Source organism: Pyxicephalus adspersus, chromosome 8 (assembly GCF_032062135.1).
Source record: "Pyxicephalus adspersus chromosome 8, UCB_Pads_2.0, whole genome shotgun sequence".
Lineage (NCBI taxonomy): Eukaryota > Metazoa > Chordata > Amphibia > Anura > Pyxicephalidae > Pyxicephalus > Pyxicephalus adspersus.
In genome coordinates, this window is record NC_092865.1 from 40,159,376 (window position 1) to 40,181,398 (window position 22,023).

At 37.9% G+C, this 22,023-nt stretch overlaps 1 protein-coding gene across 1 annotated transcript in view; it reads left to right on the forward strand.

Annotated features, from left to right (window-relative positions):
• Positions 1-1,080: 1,080 nt before the first annotated feature.
• Positions 1,081-22,023, forward strand: part of COLGALT2 (collagen beta(1-O)galactosyltransferase 2) — a 43,192-nt gene continuing 22,249 nt past the window's right edge. The window contains exon 1 of the mRNA XM_072420117.1: positions 1,081-1,354. Within this exon, the coding sequence (XP_072276218.1) occupies positions 1,122-1,354 (233 nt within the window). The 5' untranslated portion in view covers positions 1,081-1,121. The remainder of the gene's footprint in view (positions 1,355-22,023) is intronic.

Genomic DNA, 22,023 nt, shown 5'->3' on the forward strand with positions numbered 1-22,023 from the left:
AAGTTAATTTAAGTAAAGTAAACTAAACTCTTTTAGGAATGCTCAACTAGGCACAAAGGGACAGGAAATGTCCTTTCTGCAATAATCTCTCCTGAGCTGTGCATGTCCAGTGTCAGCTTTAGTTGTCCGGATACCTGGCATTGCCATCTTCCAATGCAGGTGCTGGGAATGAATGAACTCTTGCATGCCTGCGCAGAGATTACGTCTTCCCGGTCAATCAAGATCCAAAGATCGTCTACCAGAAGAGAAGAGAGAAGAAGATGGCGGTGCCCTGCGAGTGATGGGGGACAGGTGAATAATGTGGATTTAGTTCTTCTTTAAAGCATGTACGGGCTCTACAGAGATTAGTTTAAAATGCAGCTCATTGTAATAATCTTCATTTGAAGTCACTGGTTCCTGTACTTTACAAACTGCAGGTTGTCAATGAAAGTAAAACAAGGTGATGATGCTTCACAATATCCAGCATAACACATGACTTTGAAGGTTATAAATGCATGCAATCATGTCGTTAGGTTAATTGGGGTAAGGAAATTAGATTGTTAGCCCTTTGAGCGACAGCTAGTGATATGATTATGGACTTTGTAAAGCGCTGCGTAATATGTTGGCGCTATATAAATACTGTGTAATATTAATGTAATCTACCGATTGCAAAGCAGTGTTGGAGGATTTCATCAATTTGGATGTGTAGTTGTTCCACTAACGCTATTCCAAGTATAGTGGAAATCCCTGTAACATTTTCAGGCACTGCTCCATAATTTCCTAAAGTTCCCATTTATTGCTCAGCCTGGTAAAAAGATGTCTTGTGTTTGAGTGAAATTCCAGCGGCGGACACCCTCAGCTGCATGAATACCTTTTTACAATTTAGGGCTCATAATCCATCATTTTTTAGGCCATTTCCCAGACAAGTGAAGAGATTGTGAATGACATACCCGTGAAAGGGATTATGCTGGATTAAACATCACTTTCTGCATGCCTGCCACTGACTCTTCTCTATTCAAACCTTGAACCCCCCCACTGGAAGACTCAGCTCTCAAATTTCAGCTCCATCCCCCCTTGCAGAGCTAGTAGAGACTCCCAGAACACAGGCAGAGCAGTATGCTCATCAGCAGGCTCCATGTAATATGGCTGCAGTCACCACTGCTTGGATTTTCCTGCTTCTTCTGCCCTTTTACTTTTCCATTCCATGTGTGACAGGCCAAGAGTTTAATACTGAAGAGGAAATTGTTCCTGAATCTCCGCTACAGAAACCTAGGGTCCTGATTGCCATCATAGCAAGGAATGCAGCACATACATTGCCCTATTTCCTGGACTGTATTGATAAATTGGATTATCCCAAGAACAGAATTGCTATCTGGTAAGATGACGTCATAGTTAAATCATATAGCTGATAACTTTATTCACATCTAGGGATTCACTCCTGAATCAGCACTGATCTTCTAGGATGCTATGGCTAACCTTCTTTAAAACTTGCAACTCATTTATGTGGCTACAATCTTTCAATCAGTGAGGATGCATCGATTTTATTACTTATTTTTGGAGAAAAGTTTTTTTTGTGCTAGAAGTTTAAATGCTTTAACTACAGAATAATGAATCAAGTGGAATGTGTAGAAGAAATAAATTAGGAAGTGTCTTCTTACAATCTGCTATCTTTTCTTGCATGCCCTCTCTGTTGAAATGTCTGCACCTCATTGAGTGTCTCTATCCCTGTATTGTATTTTGTTGCAACATTTCTGATTGGTCAATATAGGTTTAACCAGAATCATTCATAATAAATTAAAATAAGGTGTCATGCTGCCCAATGTCATTTAATACCTTTTCTGCTGTAAGTAGTCCGGGGTATGCAGAAAATATCATCTGGCATCTCATTGCTTACAATGAGCAGCGTATCTGTTGACTCTTTATCTGGAGTTTTTTTTAAATCAGTTGAAAAAAATCTTTATATATAATAATAGGCGACTGATGTGTGAATTGTCAAAAGTGATATGTGGTTAGGGCAAGGGCCTGAACTGCAAGCTGCAAACTGCATACAGTGACTACTCAAGATTTGGGGTTTTTGGGGTGCACAGGTCTGGCTTTTCAGGCATAAAAAGTTATGTGTTGGCATGTTGCTGCTTGCAATTTGGAAGGTATACTAGACTGGTCAATTTAAAGCCTAGCACCAGATACAAGATACAGGTAACACATGAAATAATTGGATCTTTTTGAAGATGTTAGTGCCAGTGACATGTTTAATTAGCTTCTGTAGAGTGTGGAATGTATAAAATATCTGTCAGGTTTTCCTTGATTTCTGTGTTTACTTGTCCCAATAACATTCCTGTTCTGGTTTCACCAAGATAGAAAGTGAGGGCTAATCTCCTGATATGGACAAGACACCAATAAAAAGTGGTGACTTTCACCCACTAAATCAAGTTTTGACTGATGATGGGCTTTAAATTATTTGTGAACCCAAAACTAAAGTAATAAATGTAATGCAGCTTGCAAGTCCTTTGCTTTATTTGATTTTTTTTCTTGTACTCATTTAGTATTTTAATATGCTTCATTTTACCTGGAGGTCCTGCTAGTCCAAAAGTATCTTGTTACACCTGATGTAGGGTGACAATGTCAACCACCATTTTTATTGTAGTAGAAGCGTTGTCACACATTGTGCAGATGGACTACAGGCAGCCATGTAGTTGTACAGTGTCCCTGTAAGTCTCCCCAGTGTCAGAATACGTCATATTTAATGACAGCAGCCCTTCTGTTTCAGGCCTGCTCACATTCCCATACTGAATCCAACACAGATAGCCCAGTATTGGTCACATGAAAAAAAGAAAAAAAAAAAACTTTAGGAATATTTAACTGAAGGCTTGTCTTAGACAGTATGTGCCGTATGACAGTATGTACTTTAGAGAGGTTGTATATGTTCATTTTTTAGAAGTAGTGATGCTTGACATCTACTTTAAGTTACTGACATTTTATTTAGTACTTGTCAGCAATGACAACGTCTGTGCCTATTTATTTCAGATTTAGCCACAGTGACATATCCTGTCTAAAAATGTTTGATCATTTTTTATGAGAGTGGTGGAGAATCCTCACACATTGGTCTTGATTTATTAAAGCTCTCCAAGGCTGGAGAGGATACACTTTTATCAGTGAAGCTGGGTGATCCAGAAAACCTGAAGTAGATTTCTTAAAAGTATTTGCCATTTATTAGCAAATGTTTTCGATTCTGGACCAGATCCATTCCAGGTTTGCTGGATCACACAGCTTCACTGACAAAAGTGCATCCTCTCCAGCCTTGGAGGGCTTTAATAAATCAGGCTCATTAAAGGATAGGTGGGCATTACTTCAGTTATCCAATCAAGCAAATTAGTTTTCACTTAGCATATCCAATAATGATAAAATCCAATGATAAAAGTAGTAAACAGGAATTTGCTTTTCACATGTTTAGATAAATTAAAGCAGAACTAAACCTGTGATTACTCACCTATCCATCATAGTGCCACCATCTTCCTTTTTCTTGTCTTCCTGAAGATGATTTTTGTCTCTCCTAATTGGCTGTGCTGGGATGACGTATGTCCTGCACACCTAGTTCATTCATTCCAAGATTTCTGGCAACCAAAATTTGAACGGGCAGGTAAGAACAGTTTTTACAGAAGGGACATCACCTGTCCCTTTCTGCAATAACCACCTGCCAGAATCACCCAAGTTCAATGGACTCTGTTACTCCTTTAGTAATTCAACTTTATATAACACTAACGAATAAAGATCCACACCCTTTTCAGACAGTTGATGTCAACATGATCTTTTTGTTTCTGCTTGAAGTAGATTTATTGCCCCCTCGCAAAAAAAATAAAAAATCATAATCATATGTCAGTACCACAGTCTACAGCAATTATGATGGGGAACCAATAGCCACTGAGCTAACTGTGCTGCCCAACAGTGATAGAGGTTTTAGTTACTGAGAGGGGAATTATCTTACTTTGGAGGGCTTTAATCTCACTTTTTATTTTGCCTTCAGAAGAGGAAGTGAGGGGACATAGATAGCAATAGTCTTCATTATTTCTTACTCTATCCAAAACAGAAACAAAGTTCTGACTTTGATTATACTTTGACTTCACACTGACCCTCGTGATCTGCATGCAGGTATGAACTCTTAAAGCTATTGGTATCCACACATAACTAGGATTTGAAGGAGGAGGACAGCCATTATAGACACTTTGGCCCTGATTTATTAAAGCTCTCCAAGGCTGGAGAGGATACACTTCTTTGGTAAAGCTGGGTGATCCAGAAAATCTGGAATTGATTTCCTAAAGTCATTTTCTATTTGTTAGCAAATGTTTTTGATCCTGGAGCAGATCCATTCCAGTTTTTTTGGTTCACCCTGGTTCACTGACGAAAGAGTATCCTCTTCAGTCTTTGAGAGCTTTAAAAAATCAGGCTCAATATCTCCTTTATATTTCCTAAAGTTGTTTTCTTTAACCTGTAGTTTACACCACTGTGTACATATGTTTTGCTTTTAGTTTAGTTACCAAAGCCCCACTCTAAGACAATAATTTGTTGTTATGGAGTGTACATTAAATGAAAAATATATAACCAGCTACGAGGATCAAAGGGCAGATGTAGAGACTTCCAGTAGGTGGTGAATACATTTAATGTTTCCTCCGTATCTCATGGTATAGTTGTGTAATGTACTTCAGCACCTTCACTTTAGGAATACTGCAAAATGCAGACTTCAAGCATTGTTGAGCAGCCGTTCTTAACTAGGGTTTCTTGGAACCCCAGGGCTCCTCCAAAAGTTGCTAAAGGTTCCTTGAACTGTAGCAAAATGACCTCTCATTTAATTATTCTGGTCTAGTTCTAGGATAACACCACTTGGTAGAGCCAGCTGCATGATTCTATTGATGTTTGTACAAGTGTGGTATTATAGCTACTATTGCATTTTTCCATTTGCCACCAATTTAAAATACTTTTCTTTCTCTTACCTTTGTAGCGTTCCTAATTTAGGGGTACCCAGGTACTTATTTAAAGCTAGAAAGGCAGCCCACGTTGCCTAACCTTTGTTTTATTTCTTAAATACCTAGCTATCCTTTAACACTTCTACGCAATGCCCCCAGCCCAACATCAGTAACAAAATTCTCTATACCTCATTATTAATAATTCTCATTTTAATGTTTGTGACCCTGCTCTTAGCAGCATAGACCAGTCTCCTTTAAGTTCAGGTCTTACCCTCACTGTCCAGGGCATGTAGTAGGAGAAGGACTAGGAACGTCCATAGAGAATAATGATAGTCCACTGGCACCAAATGACAAACAAAGACAGGCATTATCCTCAGTGGCAGTTTCCCATCCTCAGCCTGATAATTGGATAATGTAACACAAACTTAAGCAGCTGTCATCGGATCTTGTAGCAAAAGCTAACAAGTTTATAAAAAAGTTTTACCCCAACATTAAAAAACTTCTACTTCTGTCCTCTGCTTGTTGATGTATTATATAATTGCTGTGTATAACCCTAATATTAAACTTCAAGTATTTGCTTTCTATCTAAAATTTGCTTTCTATATAAAATATATATATTTTACATATGTTCAAAACATACTTATGTATCATGACAGAAGTCCAGTGAGCACCTATATTACTGTGCAATCTGCTTGTGTTGCACCGATATTTCAAGCTTTTATTAGCCCTGCTCAGTTCATCTCTATAAGTAAACAGCTAAAGCTAGGTACATACTTCCAATAATTATCCTTAGAAATAGAATGATTACGACCGATCAACGATTTTGCACGATTATTTTTGAACGATCGTATTGTGCACAATTCTGTACATGCCGTAACGATACGATTGTTCAAATATATTCCACCAATAGTGTACACAGATAGATACAATGCAGGGAGTGACATGTAAAGGAGAAAGTGTATTGCAGAAACATGCATGATCACTGAACGTCCATACACACGATAGATAGAGAACAATCATTGGCCAATCAGATCCGCCGTGGCGGTCGTTCATTTCCAAAGACAATCCTCGTTCGTCGTTGGTCAGACGTTGGTCACCTTTTTTGTGATCGATTTTCGGCCGATCAGTCGTTCGTTTCCAATAATAATTATTGGCAGTGTGTACGCAGCTTAAGAGTGACAATGCTGCATTTTCATAGATACACAATGTGTGGAACTTGTCACCCTGGGCAGGATGTAAATTGTAGAATCACCACGTCAAAATATTAAAAAACAAAACAAAAATAAAAACCTAATACATTCATTACAACTGAGGACTGATAAGCTACAAAACATTACAATTATTGTGTTAAAATTTTCTATAATGGGGAGTCTAACTTGCTGGAAATGCAAAGAAACAAAATGAAACTTTATAAAACATACAACATTGCATGCATAACAATGTTGGGAAGGAACACAGCCTTTGGCTAGCTGATTCATCAGTAAAGAAAATTAGAATCCCTTTATTAAGCTGTGGCTTTTGACACCTGGTGGGCCTTAGGCAGGTAATTCAGCTTCTAACTTATTTGTTGTGACTTCTGAAACAAATTATGATAGGGAAAGAGTACACATGCAGCAGTATGGATGTATGTGACAGCAAATCCACTTCCACACATTTCCTGTATTATGCTGTTAGTATAAAGATAAAATTCACTTTCTACTGGTGCAACCACAAAAGTTACCATAGCCAAAACTCTTTTTGTTTTAGATAGGATATGGAAGGGTTATTATTATTATTAGCCAGTATTTATATAGCGCCATCATATTACGCAATGCTGTAGAAAGTCCATAGTCATATCACTAACTGTCCCTCAAAGGGGCTCACAATCTAATGTCCCTACCATAGTCATGTCATTACCACAGTCTAATGTCAATTTTTGGGGGGAAGCCAATTAACCTTACTGCATGTTTTTGGAATGTGGGAGGAAACTGGAGTATCAGGAAAAAACCCTGCAAACACGGGGAGAACCTGCAAACTCCATGCAGATACTGTCCTGGCCAAGATTTGAACCTGGGACCTAGCTCCAGAGTGCTAACCACTGAGCCACCGTGTTAGGTTTTTATTGCTGTCCCTGCTGGAGAGATTTACTTTCTCATATCTTTGCTTGTCTTTATGACCAAAACAAACCAAAAAATACCTAGTAAATCTTTCTCTATAAAAGATGCTGCAATTAAAAAAAATTACCCTTTGATCTTCCAAAAATTAGTAAGTATGCTTAAAATGTCACTTTGTCTTAAGGTGGAACTGCTAATAACTTCCATGGCGGGATTCCCGAGTGTGGCTCGGGGTTAGTTTTAGTACCAGAAGCCAGACTCAGGGTGGAATTGTAAAGGGCTTACCTGGTCTCCATGAGCCTGTGGCACCCTCCGGTGATGCCTGGCATGTGAACGTCGGGGACGCATTTGGCGTGTGAGCATGCGGCGGCGATGGGCTGGGGGGCGGGACCTAATAGGAAATTTACAATATTAAGTACCGTATTTTTCAATGTCAAAAGTACCACTTTGACCTTTAAAATACTGATATAATCAGACCACCAGGGAGGTTGAAATAAAAAAATGACGCATTTACTTCCGCAGAGCCCTCGATCCCTCTACAGCTGGCTATGATTTAGTCCCAGCCAGGAGTAACTGATGGGTGCAGCTCTCCTCTTCTTTCTTAGTCTTCCAGCTTCTGCGTACGCCATCTGATTTTGCACTGTGCAGGCACAAGATTGGGTGACATATCCTCTTGCAAATGTAAAAAAAGAGTGTCGATTTCACTGTGCATGCATGAGATTGGACAATTTTTTCAGTTGCAGGGAAAAGTAGGCTGAAATCTCCTCGATGATGCATGTATTCCAGGAGGCTCTGTGCTCCCATTCAGTCTTAAAAGATCCTTCCAGCAGGGACCTGATTGTTGATGGTGATAACTTGAATGGGGACATACACTACTAGGATATTATGAGGTTCAATAAGTTTAACGTTTTACCGTTCTTTATTAAAGTAAAGTTTAAAAAACAAACTCACCTTTCCTTTCACAGAACCGTTGATCCCTCCGGAGGTTTCCTTCCCTTGTTGTTTACCCTTTTATGTAAAGTAAAAATTCTAATGATAGGTCTGCTTTCAAATCAAGTATAAAACAAATGAATAAATGTAAAATATTTTAGCAGATTACCCAGATCCTTTGTTTCTTCCATTTCCATTAACAGATTACCAGCCTGTTCAGTAAACATATATATATATATATATATATATATATATATATATATATAAATAATTTCATTTTTCATTACCTATATGGACTTGGCAGTTATTAAAACCATTACTGGTTATTGATGTCTTTTTGTCTTTTTGTTGTAGAACCAATGTATATGTGTTTTTATGAGTTGATAGAGTTGCTTGGAGAATGATCTCTGAAGCCTGCGTGCAGTGTCCCTTGCCACAATATATCATATAGGAAAATTATCACAATCATATAGGAAATGATTCATGATGTAAGTGCAAATAGAGTAGTACTAAAAATATATAACTGTAACAGAATTTTCATTATATATTATACCTTGTCATATAGTTACTTCATTTGTTTCTGCAAAGCCACTTTATGACCAAGCATTCCACATGAACGGCAATGCAACTTTCATATGGTGCAGATCTATTACATCAGTAACAGCTGGACCTAGATCAGTTCAAAATAACAGAGAACGGGTAATACATCTTAAAGCATTTTCTGCGTACATCAAAGTCAATTTAAATTGCCTTAAAGCACAGGAAATCTATCATCTCTATATATAGGAATCAAACAAAACCTATAATTAACTATTTATTATAAAATAAAATGCTGGAATAGAGATAGTACAGTTTGAAAAGTACATGTTACTTAGCCTAGAGAATAGGGTGAAGCTGAATTCAACCATGCAACCAGATACAGGCAAAAAATCTGTTTTTTTCATTAATTCATTGGAAACACAGATTCCATTTATTTGCCAAACTAGGAGAACAAATAATGTGATCAGGTATCATGTGCTTTTATCAATCAGTGACATTTCAACTTGTCCACCTCTCTATAATATCAGTGAATGGATAATCTAATCAGAATAGATGGTTGTGGTCAGAAGTAAAATAGTACAGCAAATAGTAAAGGTAGCAAGGCTTTCAAAAAGTTATCTTATATACATATATGCAAATAACCCATCTATAGGAGGAAAAGTAATGTCATGTTTTGCATGATAGGCCTGTAAGTAAATGCCCCATTCACTTGAGGTTTAAAGCAATCACACGGTCTTAGCTAAACCAGAAACACCCAGCTATAAACAGCTCTGTTTTAGCCTAAAGTAAAATTTGTGCCTCACAGATCAGTTAAACTGACACTATTGATCTTTTTGGCTATCTATAGAGGTGACATTCTTCTCAATGGCCAGCAATGTAAAATGCATTCTTCCCATTAAGCACCATTCTAATGAACTGTGAGCTGTGGATATAATAGTTATAGCAGGGGTTCCCTGAAGGTAACTCAAAGTTATTTTAGGGGTTTATGTTAAAAAAGGTTATTCTAGGCTTGATACGCTGTTCCCTTCTAATTCACGTAAAGTGTTATTTTAACAATAGTCCCATATTGTACCATAGGCCCAAGTGTGCAGCAACTGACTGATTCCAGCAGGTGCATGAAACAAGGGCAACATTTTAATTATTTTAACAGTGAAAGCTAAATAGCAACCACTATATTGGGGTCAGGGCGGGAAGTGGTGGGAAGTCTCTTCAATTAGGAAAAATTAAACAGTTTTAGCAAAATGGGGGTGGTTGAAACTTGTAACACCGTTTTGATTGATATCCATTCTCTCTCTGTTCCTGAACAACTACCTCTGCTACTTTTTCTACAGCATTACAGGGAAAGGCAGTGAGGAAAAAGATTCCCTAAAGAATTAAAGATAAATAAAAATTTAAGGTTTTAACATAAAAAATAGTTTTACCAAAAAAAAAAATATAATGATAATGTTGTCATTTGTGTACACTGGTTTATTTTCAGTGAAGCAATAACAAGGATATTTGAAGAAATGGTTATATTTGTGCTTAGGTATAAAATATAAAGATGGATGTATATCATACAGAGTAAATAGCAATATGTAAAAAGATGTTTGTTTATATGTTAGGAAATTCTGTTGGGTAGGAAAGAGATCTTTGTTTAGGTGGACAAAAAATAAGAATACAAATAAGTGGGAGGCAGAAAAGAAATTGCCAATGTAGGTATGTGGTTGAGGTAAGGAAAAGAAGGGGATTATGAGCATACAACTGACTGTGTGCCGTGTGTCACTCAAGGGGGAAGAAACTTTCCCCAGAGTGACGTCATAATGCCAGAACCCGCCCACTCTCCCATCGCTGGTCTGAGCCTATAATCCGTACAGGAGACATAGTCCGCGGTTCTGGCCGGTGACCCCCCAGTGGGGTCCTTTCTTCTGTCACTGCTGGGTGGGCACACTGGCCAGAGCCTCGGTTCACAAAAATTTTCTCGCAGACCACCGGTTGGTGACCACTGATCTAAGATACTGCTGCCTCTGATAGCTCATCTTACAAGATTCGGTGTGGCATTTGGTGATGTCACTGCCGTGCTGATCACTGCACTCCTTGCTTGGGTTCAGTTTTCACAGTGCAATTCTTTTTTATTAATTTTAAACAAATTTAGTGATAATCGTTGTTTTTAGGAGTTACAAAGCCCTAAAAGAGTTACAAAGTGTCCTAAGAGTTTAAGTTATGTAACTAGTTACATTTAAATTAAAAAAGATCCATATATTATATAAAATTATTGGATAATATATATTATTTCTAGATGTCTCATGAGGACTTTTTTGATGTGTAATGTTTTTTGTGGGTTATGTTAATTTTTATAAATGTTTGGTCTGTTATTTTGGGTGTAATTATGGACAATTAACTGAATTTGGTAGCTTTTGAATTGCCAAGCCCTTCTGCAATAAAGGACCTGTCTGATAGCAATTTTTTTAAAAACAGGTTTAGTTCTGCTTTAATGCTGTTGCTGTATCATCATTTTGTAGATTCAGACTTATTTGCCAGGGGTGTTAAGGCTTTTCACACAATAGACTGTGTATATTTTCACTGTATTTATCCAGTCATGTGCAGAATAAATATGTGAACAAGAATTTCCTTTTTACATGATTAAATCATTATTGCAAACATTCACAAAAAGTGTAAAGATTCTCAAGGTCTTTAGTAAATTAGTATAAGGCAGCACAAATCGTAAAACAAGCCCTGCTGTTTTCCTTTAGCAAAACTCTTTTATCTCTTTAAAAGAAATGTAGGGGCGGACTAAATAGGAGTGATTTACTAAAAAAAAAAGTGTGTATAATACTATACTGATGTTCTCAGAAATCCAGACAAACAACTAAAGCATACCCCCACAACATTGACTATGTACACATAAGGCTTACTGAGATATGCACAGCTATAACACACATGGCCTTTTAACTAACAGATGTGGTTTGTTAAGGAGCACATAATGCATATTTCAAATAGGTTGTGTAAATACAAAAAAAAAAAAAAAGATTTTTCCCTATTTGTTTTCTATTATCCTATGTCTTTTAGCTATTTTGACAGCATGTGTCATGCAGGAACAAAATCAAAGAAAGTGTGCACTGATATCACAGAAGGTTAACTGTCCAAAAAACACTGAAATTAAAAAAGGCCTATGAGCGTGAGAGTGTGTTCTGTAGCAGAAGCAAAATCCAGAGGTGTATTCATAAATACTTTGACAAGAGCATATGTGAATACCTGTCTTCAAAGGCTACTGCATTTTGTTATGACAAACATCCCTAATTATGTTGCAGTATCTACACATTGTACAGGTGTTTTGGAGTCGTTGCCTATTTCGGCCCTTGTGCTTTTTATGACAAAGTTATGCCCAAAGCAAAAAATAATAATAGCCCATTAAAAGAACCCTGTGCCAGGCAGAACTGTCTATAATTCCAATTTAGTTATCATATCATCACATGAGCAGATTGGCTCCTTGCAGTTAATTAAAACATACACTAATGATGTAATATTGATTACACAACTTCAGTAATTTGTGCCTTTCATATCTGCCTGGAATTCCAAGGATTGCTGTTTTTGCTAGGTGCATGGATATGTACATGCTCATGGATTCCGGTAGTAAAAGCATTCAAGTTCATTTTATAGAAATTTCTCCCTACTGTTGCACATTTACATTTACTTTGAGTATATCAGATGCAAAATGTTAAAGAAACAGATTTTCAGAAGTCTACTGAAATACTAACCTTCCTGGTTCTCCTGCTATGGGTGAAAAATAACTGTATGCCAGTCTTGTCTAAGGAAAATATGAGGCAAGTAAAAAAAACTTATTTTCAATGATCCACTGCCTGAAAAACAGCATTTACCTCACAGATATGTATTTTTTTTAGAATTGTGAAGTCAGAACTGTCTACTTGGCAGATGCAATAGCTTATGTGTTCTTCCACCCAAATAAAAGTGTCTGTGCCAGGGTTTATTCTGTCATATTTTTCTCTAAATTATAAACATGACATATTGTGCTCACACTCTGCCCTTACTGAAACCGAGCTGTCACACTGCTTCCTGGCTATTCAGTTTACAAAGTACTGAAAACTAGATATTTATTTGCTTCCTTTTCATGCTGAGAGCTGATCATAGACCAGCTTTAAAAATAGGTGGATGTGCAGGTTCATTGATGTGTGACAATCGAATCCAATGTTCATGGAATTTGGTGTGCACTTATATTGGTTCCTGCACTTTATACATGGTACACATCATGATATATAATAATGCACTGATAAACTCAGCTAAAAGCGTGCTTTATCTTATTGCTAGAAGATGAATGAGCAAGGTAAAGAGTGACAGAGAGTACAAACATCAAATTCACTTGTACAACCTCTGTACAATGGTCTGCCTAATCGATCCATCTACTTTGTATTGAGATAAGCCTTCACACTACATAGATGTTGGTCACCAAAAATGAGAGAATTTGATATTGTTCCTATCTTCTGCATGTAAAAGTGAATACTTTTATTTTGAGTACTTTGAGTTTGGCCACCATGATGGAACATTGTTGAATGTAATTGGAAGGTCTAGTTTCTGCTCCTTGTTGAACAATGTTTACAAATTACATCTCTTGCTTTTTGGGGCCGTTCACCCTAATTAATAACATTGAGAATCATCTTTTTTTACCGTGAGAGAAGTCCTACTGTGTAGTTTAGGTCTATGTACTATATCATAAAATATCCCTAGATTTAAGGAAAGCTGGCACTTACATTAGCAAGGTTTCAAGAATCCCATGGTGGGTTGGTAATCTGCTCTTAAAGCTTGAAGGTGAAAAGTTTACTATTTTCTTGCAGAATAGGTAAGGTGGAATTGAGGACAACTCTTCACTGAAGAGGCATCTGTCCTAAATGGAGTGTATCAAATTGTTTTTCCAAAAGGATTTACTGAGCAATAAAACACTCATTTTTTTCCCCATTACTTCCTGACTTACCATGCCTCATTCTGCGCTATGCCTTTTTGTGGAAGTCACCAGCTTGGTAGAAGAAGGGCTTTTGTGTGCTCAAGTCATCAGCTAAAAGAATAGTATGACAGCACAGTTGTGACTTTTCCAAATCCCAACGCAAACCTCATTGCCTTCCCTCATTAATGGGGAAGATCTGTTTTTTTTTTGTTAACAGAATAACTAATATAGGAAGAAACATCCCACTAGCATCACTTTACAAATGTAGATTTTTTGCCAGTATCTCATTGAGGATAAAACTCAAAGGCAAACCTGGGCATAGCAATTAGTTAACTTCACTGCAAGCCTCCCAGTCTGCACTTACTATCTGTATTAATACCCACTACTTCATAGTATGGTGGGACATGGTCCAAGGCTGTCACATGGGGGTAAGGGAGAAAATCCTCAGCCCTGTGTAAGATCCAAATTGGGGAATTGATTTGAAATTTGAGATTTGAGTTAAAATATTTTTGTCCCATCAACAGTTATTTTTCTGTACTTGTAGCGTCTATAAAAAGATAAAACACAGAGAAATGTGGATGAATATCAGAAATGTATGCAGCACTGTGAACTAATGATCTCTAATCTGAGCAAACACAGCACAAAACAGGAATGAGTCTAGGGATTCATTAAAGTCAAATACTTAGGAGTGGAACAGGGATGCAAATTGTCTGAACAATAACTCACTGGTCCAGAGTAATAATTGTACAACATAACTAATAATCCAAGAAGCCTTTGTCCCTATCCTTTTTTGGTTTGAGGCTAGCATACATATGTAGTAAGTTTGCAACCCCCTGTGTGATGATCCATGACGTGCCCCAGAAGGAGATGACCGTTTCAATGACAATCCCAATATCATCACTTGTGGCTTCCTGTCTTTTCTGGAGTTTTCCATAGGACTTTGTTCTTTCCTATCATTGCTATTAAGTAATAAGTTGTCCCAGACTGCAAAGTCACAGGGTCCCAAAGTCCTTCTAATTACCAATGACAGGGAGCCCTCCCACTTTATAATTCTCTTAACTTTCATATTATTTGAAATACCCACCTTTTAGCCATCAAATACCACCAATACCACCAGCCACAAAGAATGCACCTCTCGCTGGTGATTGGTTCTTCTCTATAATATGGTCCGGTACTCTACCTGGCAAAAAGAGAGAACAGCCAATTGCCTACACAAAAACCTAGACCCCCTCGTTAGACCCATCATCTAATCTGAAGTCCACAAAGTCTCTGGAGCATTCTAGATTGAGGGCTCCCCGACCTCAAAGGGGCACTACATGTACTAAATATGTTTTTTTTACATTTTGACATATGTTTTAAAGCCTATAACCCCAACTGCTTTGCTTACATGAGTTACTCATAGAGGTTTATTATACCTAGAATCTGGCCTCAGGACAATGGTGGGAAACTGTAAAATTTTGCAGCTTTGATCTTTACTATGACCGGAGACTGTTCATACATGAAATGACAATGACACCTGATTGGATGCTTTACTATCAAAAATCCTAATTTAGATAGATCCTAATAGATTCTACAATCTGATATAAATATGGATGGTTAGAGTGAGATATTTCATTACAAAAGGAATTGTGTAATAATGATTTATGATGTATTAATTTAGAGAAAAAGTCCTTAAAATTGTGCATGTATTGTATTTTTTTTATGTTATGTTTAATTTCATTAATTTCACAGCACTTTAGTAGCCATCAGATGATCTGATAGTGAAATGCTGTATTGTTTTAGCTCTAATAAAAGACAGAAGTCTTTTATAATACTACATCATGAACTGTTGTCAGACTGTGTACTTATTCATTTCACAGAGAGATCCATAGAAGATATCATTATTAGAAACAAGGATTTCTCTTTGTATGACTCTTTATGAATGTCTGGCTTTGTGTGTATGTACGAAGAATAGTGTGCATGAGGAATGTAAACATAGGCAGGACATGCTGAATCTACATGTTGGTTTTAAAAGTGACATCTGAAACCATGTACAGGTCATGTCCTAATTGGACAAGGGATGAGCCGAAACCAGTTAAGATATTTTTCTGCACATACTTCATTGTGAGGAACCCTAATTTCCAGATGGCTGAAATTCCAGTATGAGAACTAACGTAAATCACGATTAAAACTTTGAGAGAGAGCTGCACTTTGTGAGCTGTACATGATAATGCATTGTTGCTAAAGGGAGACATTATGCTGGTATGAATTAATAATGGTCACACCATGTCTCTTTTTTGCAATAATCTAATATTACGTTGCACTATTGTTTTAAATCATTTTTCCCAATGCTTGTCTTGAACTGCTCTTCTCTGACACCTTTATTGTACAAACTTTTTATTCTACCATTGAAGGAAATTCTACCATTGAAGGCAAACTGATCACATTCCCATATGGTGAAGCTATTTGCTTATCTAGCATTTTTCATGTATATTAATAAATTTATTTTTACATAGAACTAGCTCTGTATTTATATCTAACTTGACTGTAACCTGATGTAAATCCCCGATCAACAACACTAAGACTGGGTACTTTGGAGCTGCAATAATTTGCACTGTGCTAACAGTATAACAAAGGAAATGTGCTTACAGGAGGGCAGACCCCAGTGATAAACCCCTCAGTATGCTACTGCTCATTTATAGTCCACCCTAAAGATGAGATTTTTTTAGAACTGTTTGTATTGTTTAATGGCAGTGTAATTTGCAGGGAACATGTAGGTCTATTTTTGCTGGCCTGCAAGGGAATCTACCATTGACTTTAGAATTTACATACAATTAGTCTTTAAAAACCCACTCACTTTATTTTCTGTTTTCTTTAATAATTTCTTCTAACAATTTTAGAAGGACATCAGATGGATTATTTACCTTTTTTTGACTATATCACAATTCCAGTGGGTCACAAGTTTTTATACACTTTGTTAGCTGTGTCTACAAACAGCATGGAAAGTTCCAAAAATTATGCCAAGCCTATAGGTAATTAAACAATTAGTTTTTGATACCCGAAATAGCCTATTTAGAGTCGGCATGTGGATACATATTAAAACCAACCATCCAACCCTGCCTCTTTGCTTGGCATAATGAGAAAACCAAAGGACCTCCAAAAAATTTTTTGGACTGGCATCTGGTTGCTTCTTGGTAACAATTTCCAAACGCATGAAAGTTCCATGTCCAGCTGTACAAACACACTAACATGATTTACTAGATTGTAAGCTCTTCGGGGCAGGGTCCTCTCCTCCTGTATCACTGTCTGTATTAGTCTGTCATTTGCAATCCCTATTTAATGTACAGCGCTGCGTAATATGTTGGCGCTATATAAATCCTGTTTAATAATAATAATAATAATAATAATAATAGGATCTCACAACTGTCATACTGCCCCGGAAGAAGATGTATTCTGTCTCCTAGAGAAGAACATACTATGGCATGAAAAGTGCAAGACTAGCCATCAAGGTTTTTCATGTGATTTGGGTGCTCTGATGGGGACATGGCAGTCCCAGGCTACCAAACAATCTAGGCAAATAGAGGGCACAGGCCTGTAGGTGAGATTTCCTATGAAACAAAATTAAGGTATTGATGTGACATTGTAGGTTTCAAAGACTGGAATTGGCAGAACCCTAAACATGTATAGAATCTGGGGGAGCCAGGCCATCGTGTTTGCAGTAACATCTTAGAAATGGGTATTTGGCCTGATATAAATACATAAGAAGCAGTGAGATGGATAACCAGGTTAGAAACATCACAAACAAGTCTGCATTACTAAAAGGCACAGAAGTGCTTTAGGAAAGAAAGCATCTAAAGAAAGCTAAGTTATAAGTTTTACTACACTGGAGGAAACCCGGAACTGGTGACAGAATAAGCAAAGATTTCAGCTCCAAGGTTAGTCCTAGGCCCAGTTTGCTTCAGGCTTCTTCGTAGGAGGCGCAGGCATATTGATGGCCCCTGTAAGCAAAAAAATCAAATGAAACAGAAAACGATAAGGGAAGTGGGGATGAAGTAGAACATCCAAACTTGGCTAAAGTGATCCACATTTGTATTAGTAGATGATGCAATGTCTAAATGGCTGATAAATGTGCTTCTGGAAGGTTTTTCCACTGTGGCCTGTAGGAGCAGCAGTTTGGATCTATAGTAAAGGAGCTTAAAAATCGCAAACAGGGCCTAAGGGGGTTCTTCCAGATTTAATCTTAACCACCTAAGCGTTACACTGAGGTCTAGATTTCTGTACCAAAAGTGATCCACTGTTTTTCATGAAATTTTTTTTTAAATTGTAGACCTGTAACGGACGATGATCGATGGAGGACGACGCTGGATGAGCACAGGGGGACCAGGTAAGTAGGGATGTGAAAAATCTCGGGGTTAACCATCCTTGCAATTTTTTTTTGCCCGAGCGAAGGTCGGGCTTAACTGCAAGGAGGTTAAGACACACTGACAGGAGGTAGAGGTGTGAGGAGTAGCATGGAGCTTAATATATTCTGTCAAGCCCCAGGTTATTGAGGTAGCTCCGCAGGAGTTGTTTTTCCATATCTTCTATCTTCGAGCTACTTACATTTTTAGTATTTCTCTAACATATAACACTACATTTAGTGAGGTATAGTTCACAAAGAGTCTAAAAATGATTCTGTTTATTTGAAAATCCAAGTCTGTATGTAGTCCCCAAAGGTTGGAGTTAGACAGCCCTGATCTACATTATCATATGAAAGGTAAAACTGTTTATATATATATGTACTTTATTTGTGCATTTAGAAGTTTGCCTTGGGCTTAGCTTTACGTGTCCTGTTGGTTCTGATGCAATTAGAATTTGGCCCATCTTTAAAGCGAATATTGCACATTCTGGATTTCCGCCATCTGTATACTGTACAATACATTTTGTACTGTACAGAATGCAGTATGTAGAGGAGCATTACCTGTGCAGTCCAGCATACAGTGAGCAGGGCTTAAAAAATGTAACATACACCTTATTGTACAGAGTGAAAAATTCAGCAGTATAGTTCAATGGCCACTAATATGTATTATTCATCAGTAAAAGGTAAATAGGACATAGAGCTCTTGTTTGGTATTCAGAAGTATGTGATATACAAGGTATGTTAAAAAATAATGTCTGCTCCCTGAATGCTATGACTGCTGAACTGTATTCTTTGCTGTCCCTAAATTAATCCCCCTACACCTCCCTAAGCAAACCCCCACCCTGAAAAATATCCCATCACTTAAAACAACCCATACTTCCATGGTAAACTATCCACTAGTTCCCTCTGCACCCTTCTGCCACAGCTCACCTCTGGATCCACAACCCACCTTTATGCCTTCACCCCAACAGTTCGCCTCTGTACTTCGACTACTGACATCCACAGCTTACAAATGTGCCTTTCTATCCACAACTCACTGCTGTGTCTTGCCATCCACTGCTCTTACCTCCATACCATTTCCCTCATCTACAGCTATCACCACTGCACATTTCACCTCTCCGTCCACAGCTCTTTGCCCCACCACACCCTTCAACCCCCATTTCTCAACATTGCACCCCCCTCCATCCACAAATCTCACCTCCACAATTTCTTCCCCCTTCCATCTGAAGCTCTCCTGTCTGCACAGGCTGCGAACGTTAGTTGGCAAATGTTTTCAATCCTGGACCAGATCCATTCCAGGTTTGATGGATCACCCAGGTTCACCTATGATAATAAATGCCTCTAACAACTGTGCACAAGGGTACAGATGGTCCTGGAAACTTAACTGATGGCATTTATTTGCTTGTAACCAAAAAGAAAGTTTTTCTAATCAGCTGTTTCTCTTTTCATTGCATAAAGGAACAATCTTGGCCAAGAGAGTTGTGACTGAATTGACAGCTTGCATAGTAAATACATTTTTAGTATTCAGGCCATATTTCAATGAACTGATTTTTTCGTCTGGACCAGGGCCAGCATTCAATACAACAAGAAAGTGAAAGAAAATGTGAAAATGTAATTTGATTCATGCATATCAGTACAGAGTGCACTGTAATGATCTAATGCTGAAGAATGGTATTATCTTTTGGTCATTGACAAGTTTACTTTATAGCGTACCTAAACTCAGAATTTTCAGTTTACATAAAAGGTAGACAACCCTTTTATGTTAAGTAAAAATTTTGTGTTTTTTTTTTTAAGTGCATTACCCTTTTTTTTCTGGATCGCCTAGGCCAGAGGTTGGCAAACTCCGGCTTTTAGACCAGATATGGCCTAGCCGCTAGTTTATTGTGGCCTAACGCCCCCTGGCCGAACCGGCCTAATGCAGGAGCCGCGGGATTAGGCCGGAACAAACTACCGGAGCATGCGGCTATTGAGCCTCCTCTTGCTGTGGCTCCCTTCTCTATTTACCATGGCCGTGTTAACACTTCCTCGGCCGCGGTAAATAGGGAACGCCCCCTGAAGGAAAATCCATCTCCTCCGCAATGCGGAGGAGAGGGATTTCCCTTCAGGGGGAGTTCCAAGTGGGGCCAGAAGCCATTAGGCTGGGACTCAGAGAGTCCCGCTTAGTGTGCTCCTTCCCACCCAATAAATGGCCTAGTGGCCAAAAAAGTTTGCGGACCTCTGGTCTAGGCGATCGAGAATGAATGAGAGTGCAAACCTCCGGGATACCTAGGTCACGCATCCCGGGACGCTCTTGGGTGCTCCTTCTGTGGAAGCACCACGGCCATCCGTAGAAGAAGCCCTTTTGTCAAAAGGAGAAAAAAAAGATGATCTCACTGCGCATGCAAGCAAGTTTTTTTACCCAACTACGTCACCTGATCTTATGCCTGGGTCAGGTGACGTAGGAACAAGAACCTGGAAGTAGAGAAGAAGAACAGCTATGTGTCAAAGATACAAATATCTTTTAGTGTCAGCAAAAAACCTTGTGGGCTATGCAAGTTTTATAGAAGCTATGTTTCAGCTAACCAATTATCACACACGCGACATTCTTTGTTTTAATATTCAAGTATAACACCATTTAGGATGTAATATGTGCTTTATTTCACTTGCAATACTGCAATGTTATAGGCAAGGCAGGATTTTGGTGAATGCTGCCCCATAGGCCATTTATTATGTAGTAATCACAGTTCTTTGTGGTTACACTTTTCTGGTTAGCTTGTTGTAATAGCCTGACTGTAGCTAAGATTTATAATTATAACTCAGGGGAAATCTCCCCAGCTGCAAATGGAAAATGCAATTGCTGTTGCTAAACGTTATCCCTCTACATACCAAGTCAGGATGGTAAATGTATTTTAATTATATCAGCATGTAGGCACCCTACATGGTGGAAAAGCTTGAGCTAAATGTAGTTTCTGTCTTACAGTCATTTACATTATGGCTTCCTCCATGTCCTGCTGTCCTGCAGATGAATACAGCAGGTGAAATGAACAAACTGTCCTGGGCCGGATTGCTGCACATGTTGGTGAAAAGGGCCCAAGAGGTTGGCCCTGCCTTGCACAAATCTTTACTCACCCTCTTTAGTCATTTAAATGTACCAAAATATAAATGTGTGCTTTCAAAATGTTCCTGTGATTTTCCACTTTGTTTAATACACAGCATGATTACTGCACAACGTGTAATATGTTTTGTTCTAATAATAAAAATAACATTGCAAACCTCTCCATTTATTTTGAGTTAGATAGTAAAGAGAGCTACTGTGTTCTACAAATGGAAAAGGAGAGCCTCTACAAATAAACAGATATTTCCTGTAACCTGGACATTTAGAAAACGAAGTCTACTCACACACTGCAAAAGATCTTTTGTGCTCTGTGCTGACTCTTTTTTTTTTTTTTTTTTAAGCTGCGTTCTGTTGAATCAATGACTTATGGTGCAGACATGCAACATTAAAACAGTGAATTAAATTAAAATGTAATTTTGTTTTAAATCAAAATACATTTGATTTATATTTAGCAGGTAAATAAAAAGTCATGCACATGATAAACCAAAGTTAGTATTACAAAATGTTAATAATAGTTAGTATTAGAAATGGTTGTTAGCAAATTCCTGTAGATGGAAAATATGAGTTTAATTTTATGTTGTAGAGTCACAGAAAGCAAAGTGATGTCATAAGAGATTGGTATGTGTTCTGCTGAATGGATTATTTGCTGTTATAGCCACCAAGGGGACAATTTAAAAAAGAGTGCAGAAACCTGTATCTGTTCTCTGCAGGACAGTGCACTTTTTACTCTATAATGCACCAGCATTTTACATGACGTTCAGTGCAAAGCCTGTATTGTCCTTCAAAGTGTTCTTTGCATAATACTTGGTCANATAACCTGCTAAAGCTCATAGAACCTGTTTTGTGCTTTTCCCCCATTTATTAAAATGAAGGTAATATATTATTGATAGTAAATATATAAAGTATACTAATGGAAATATGGCTTGAAAATAGTATGTGCTGGGTAAAACCATGACAATTCTTTATAAATCACTTGTAAATTTTGTATTGCTGTACAAATTTTAACTCTTAATAAGTGATAATTGGCTGCTCAGGTACCAAACGTTTAATTACAAAAAGAGGGGGCAAGAAGTTATGTGCCCCATATCCAGTATTTTGCATCTCTAGCAGCAATAGTG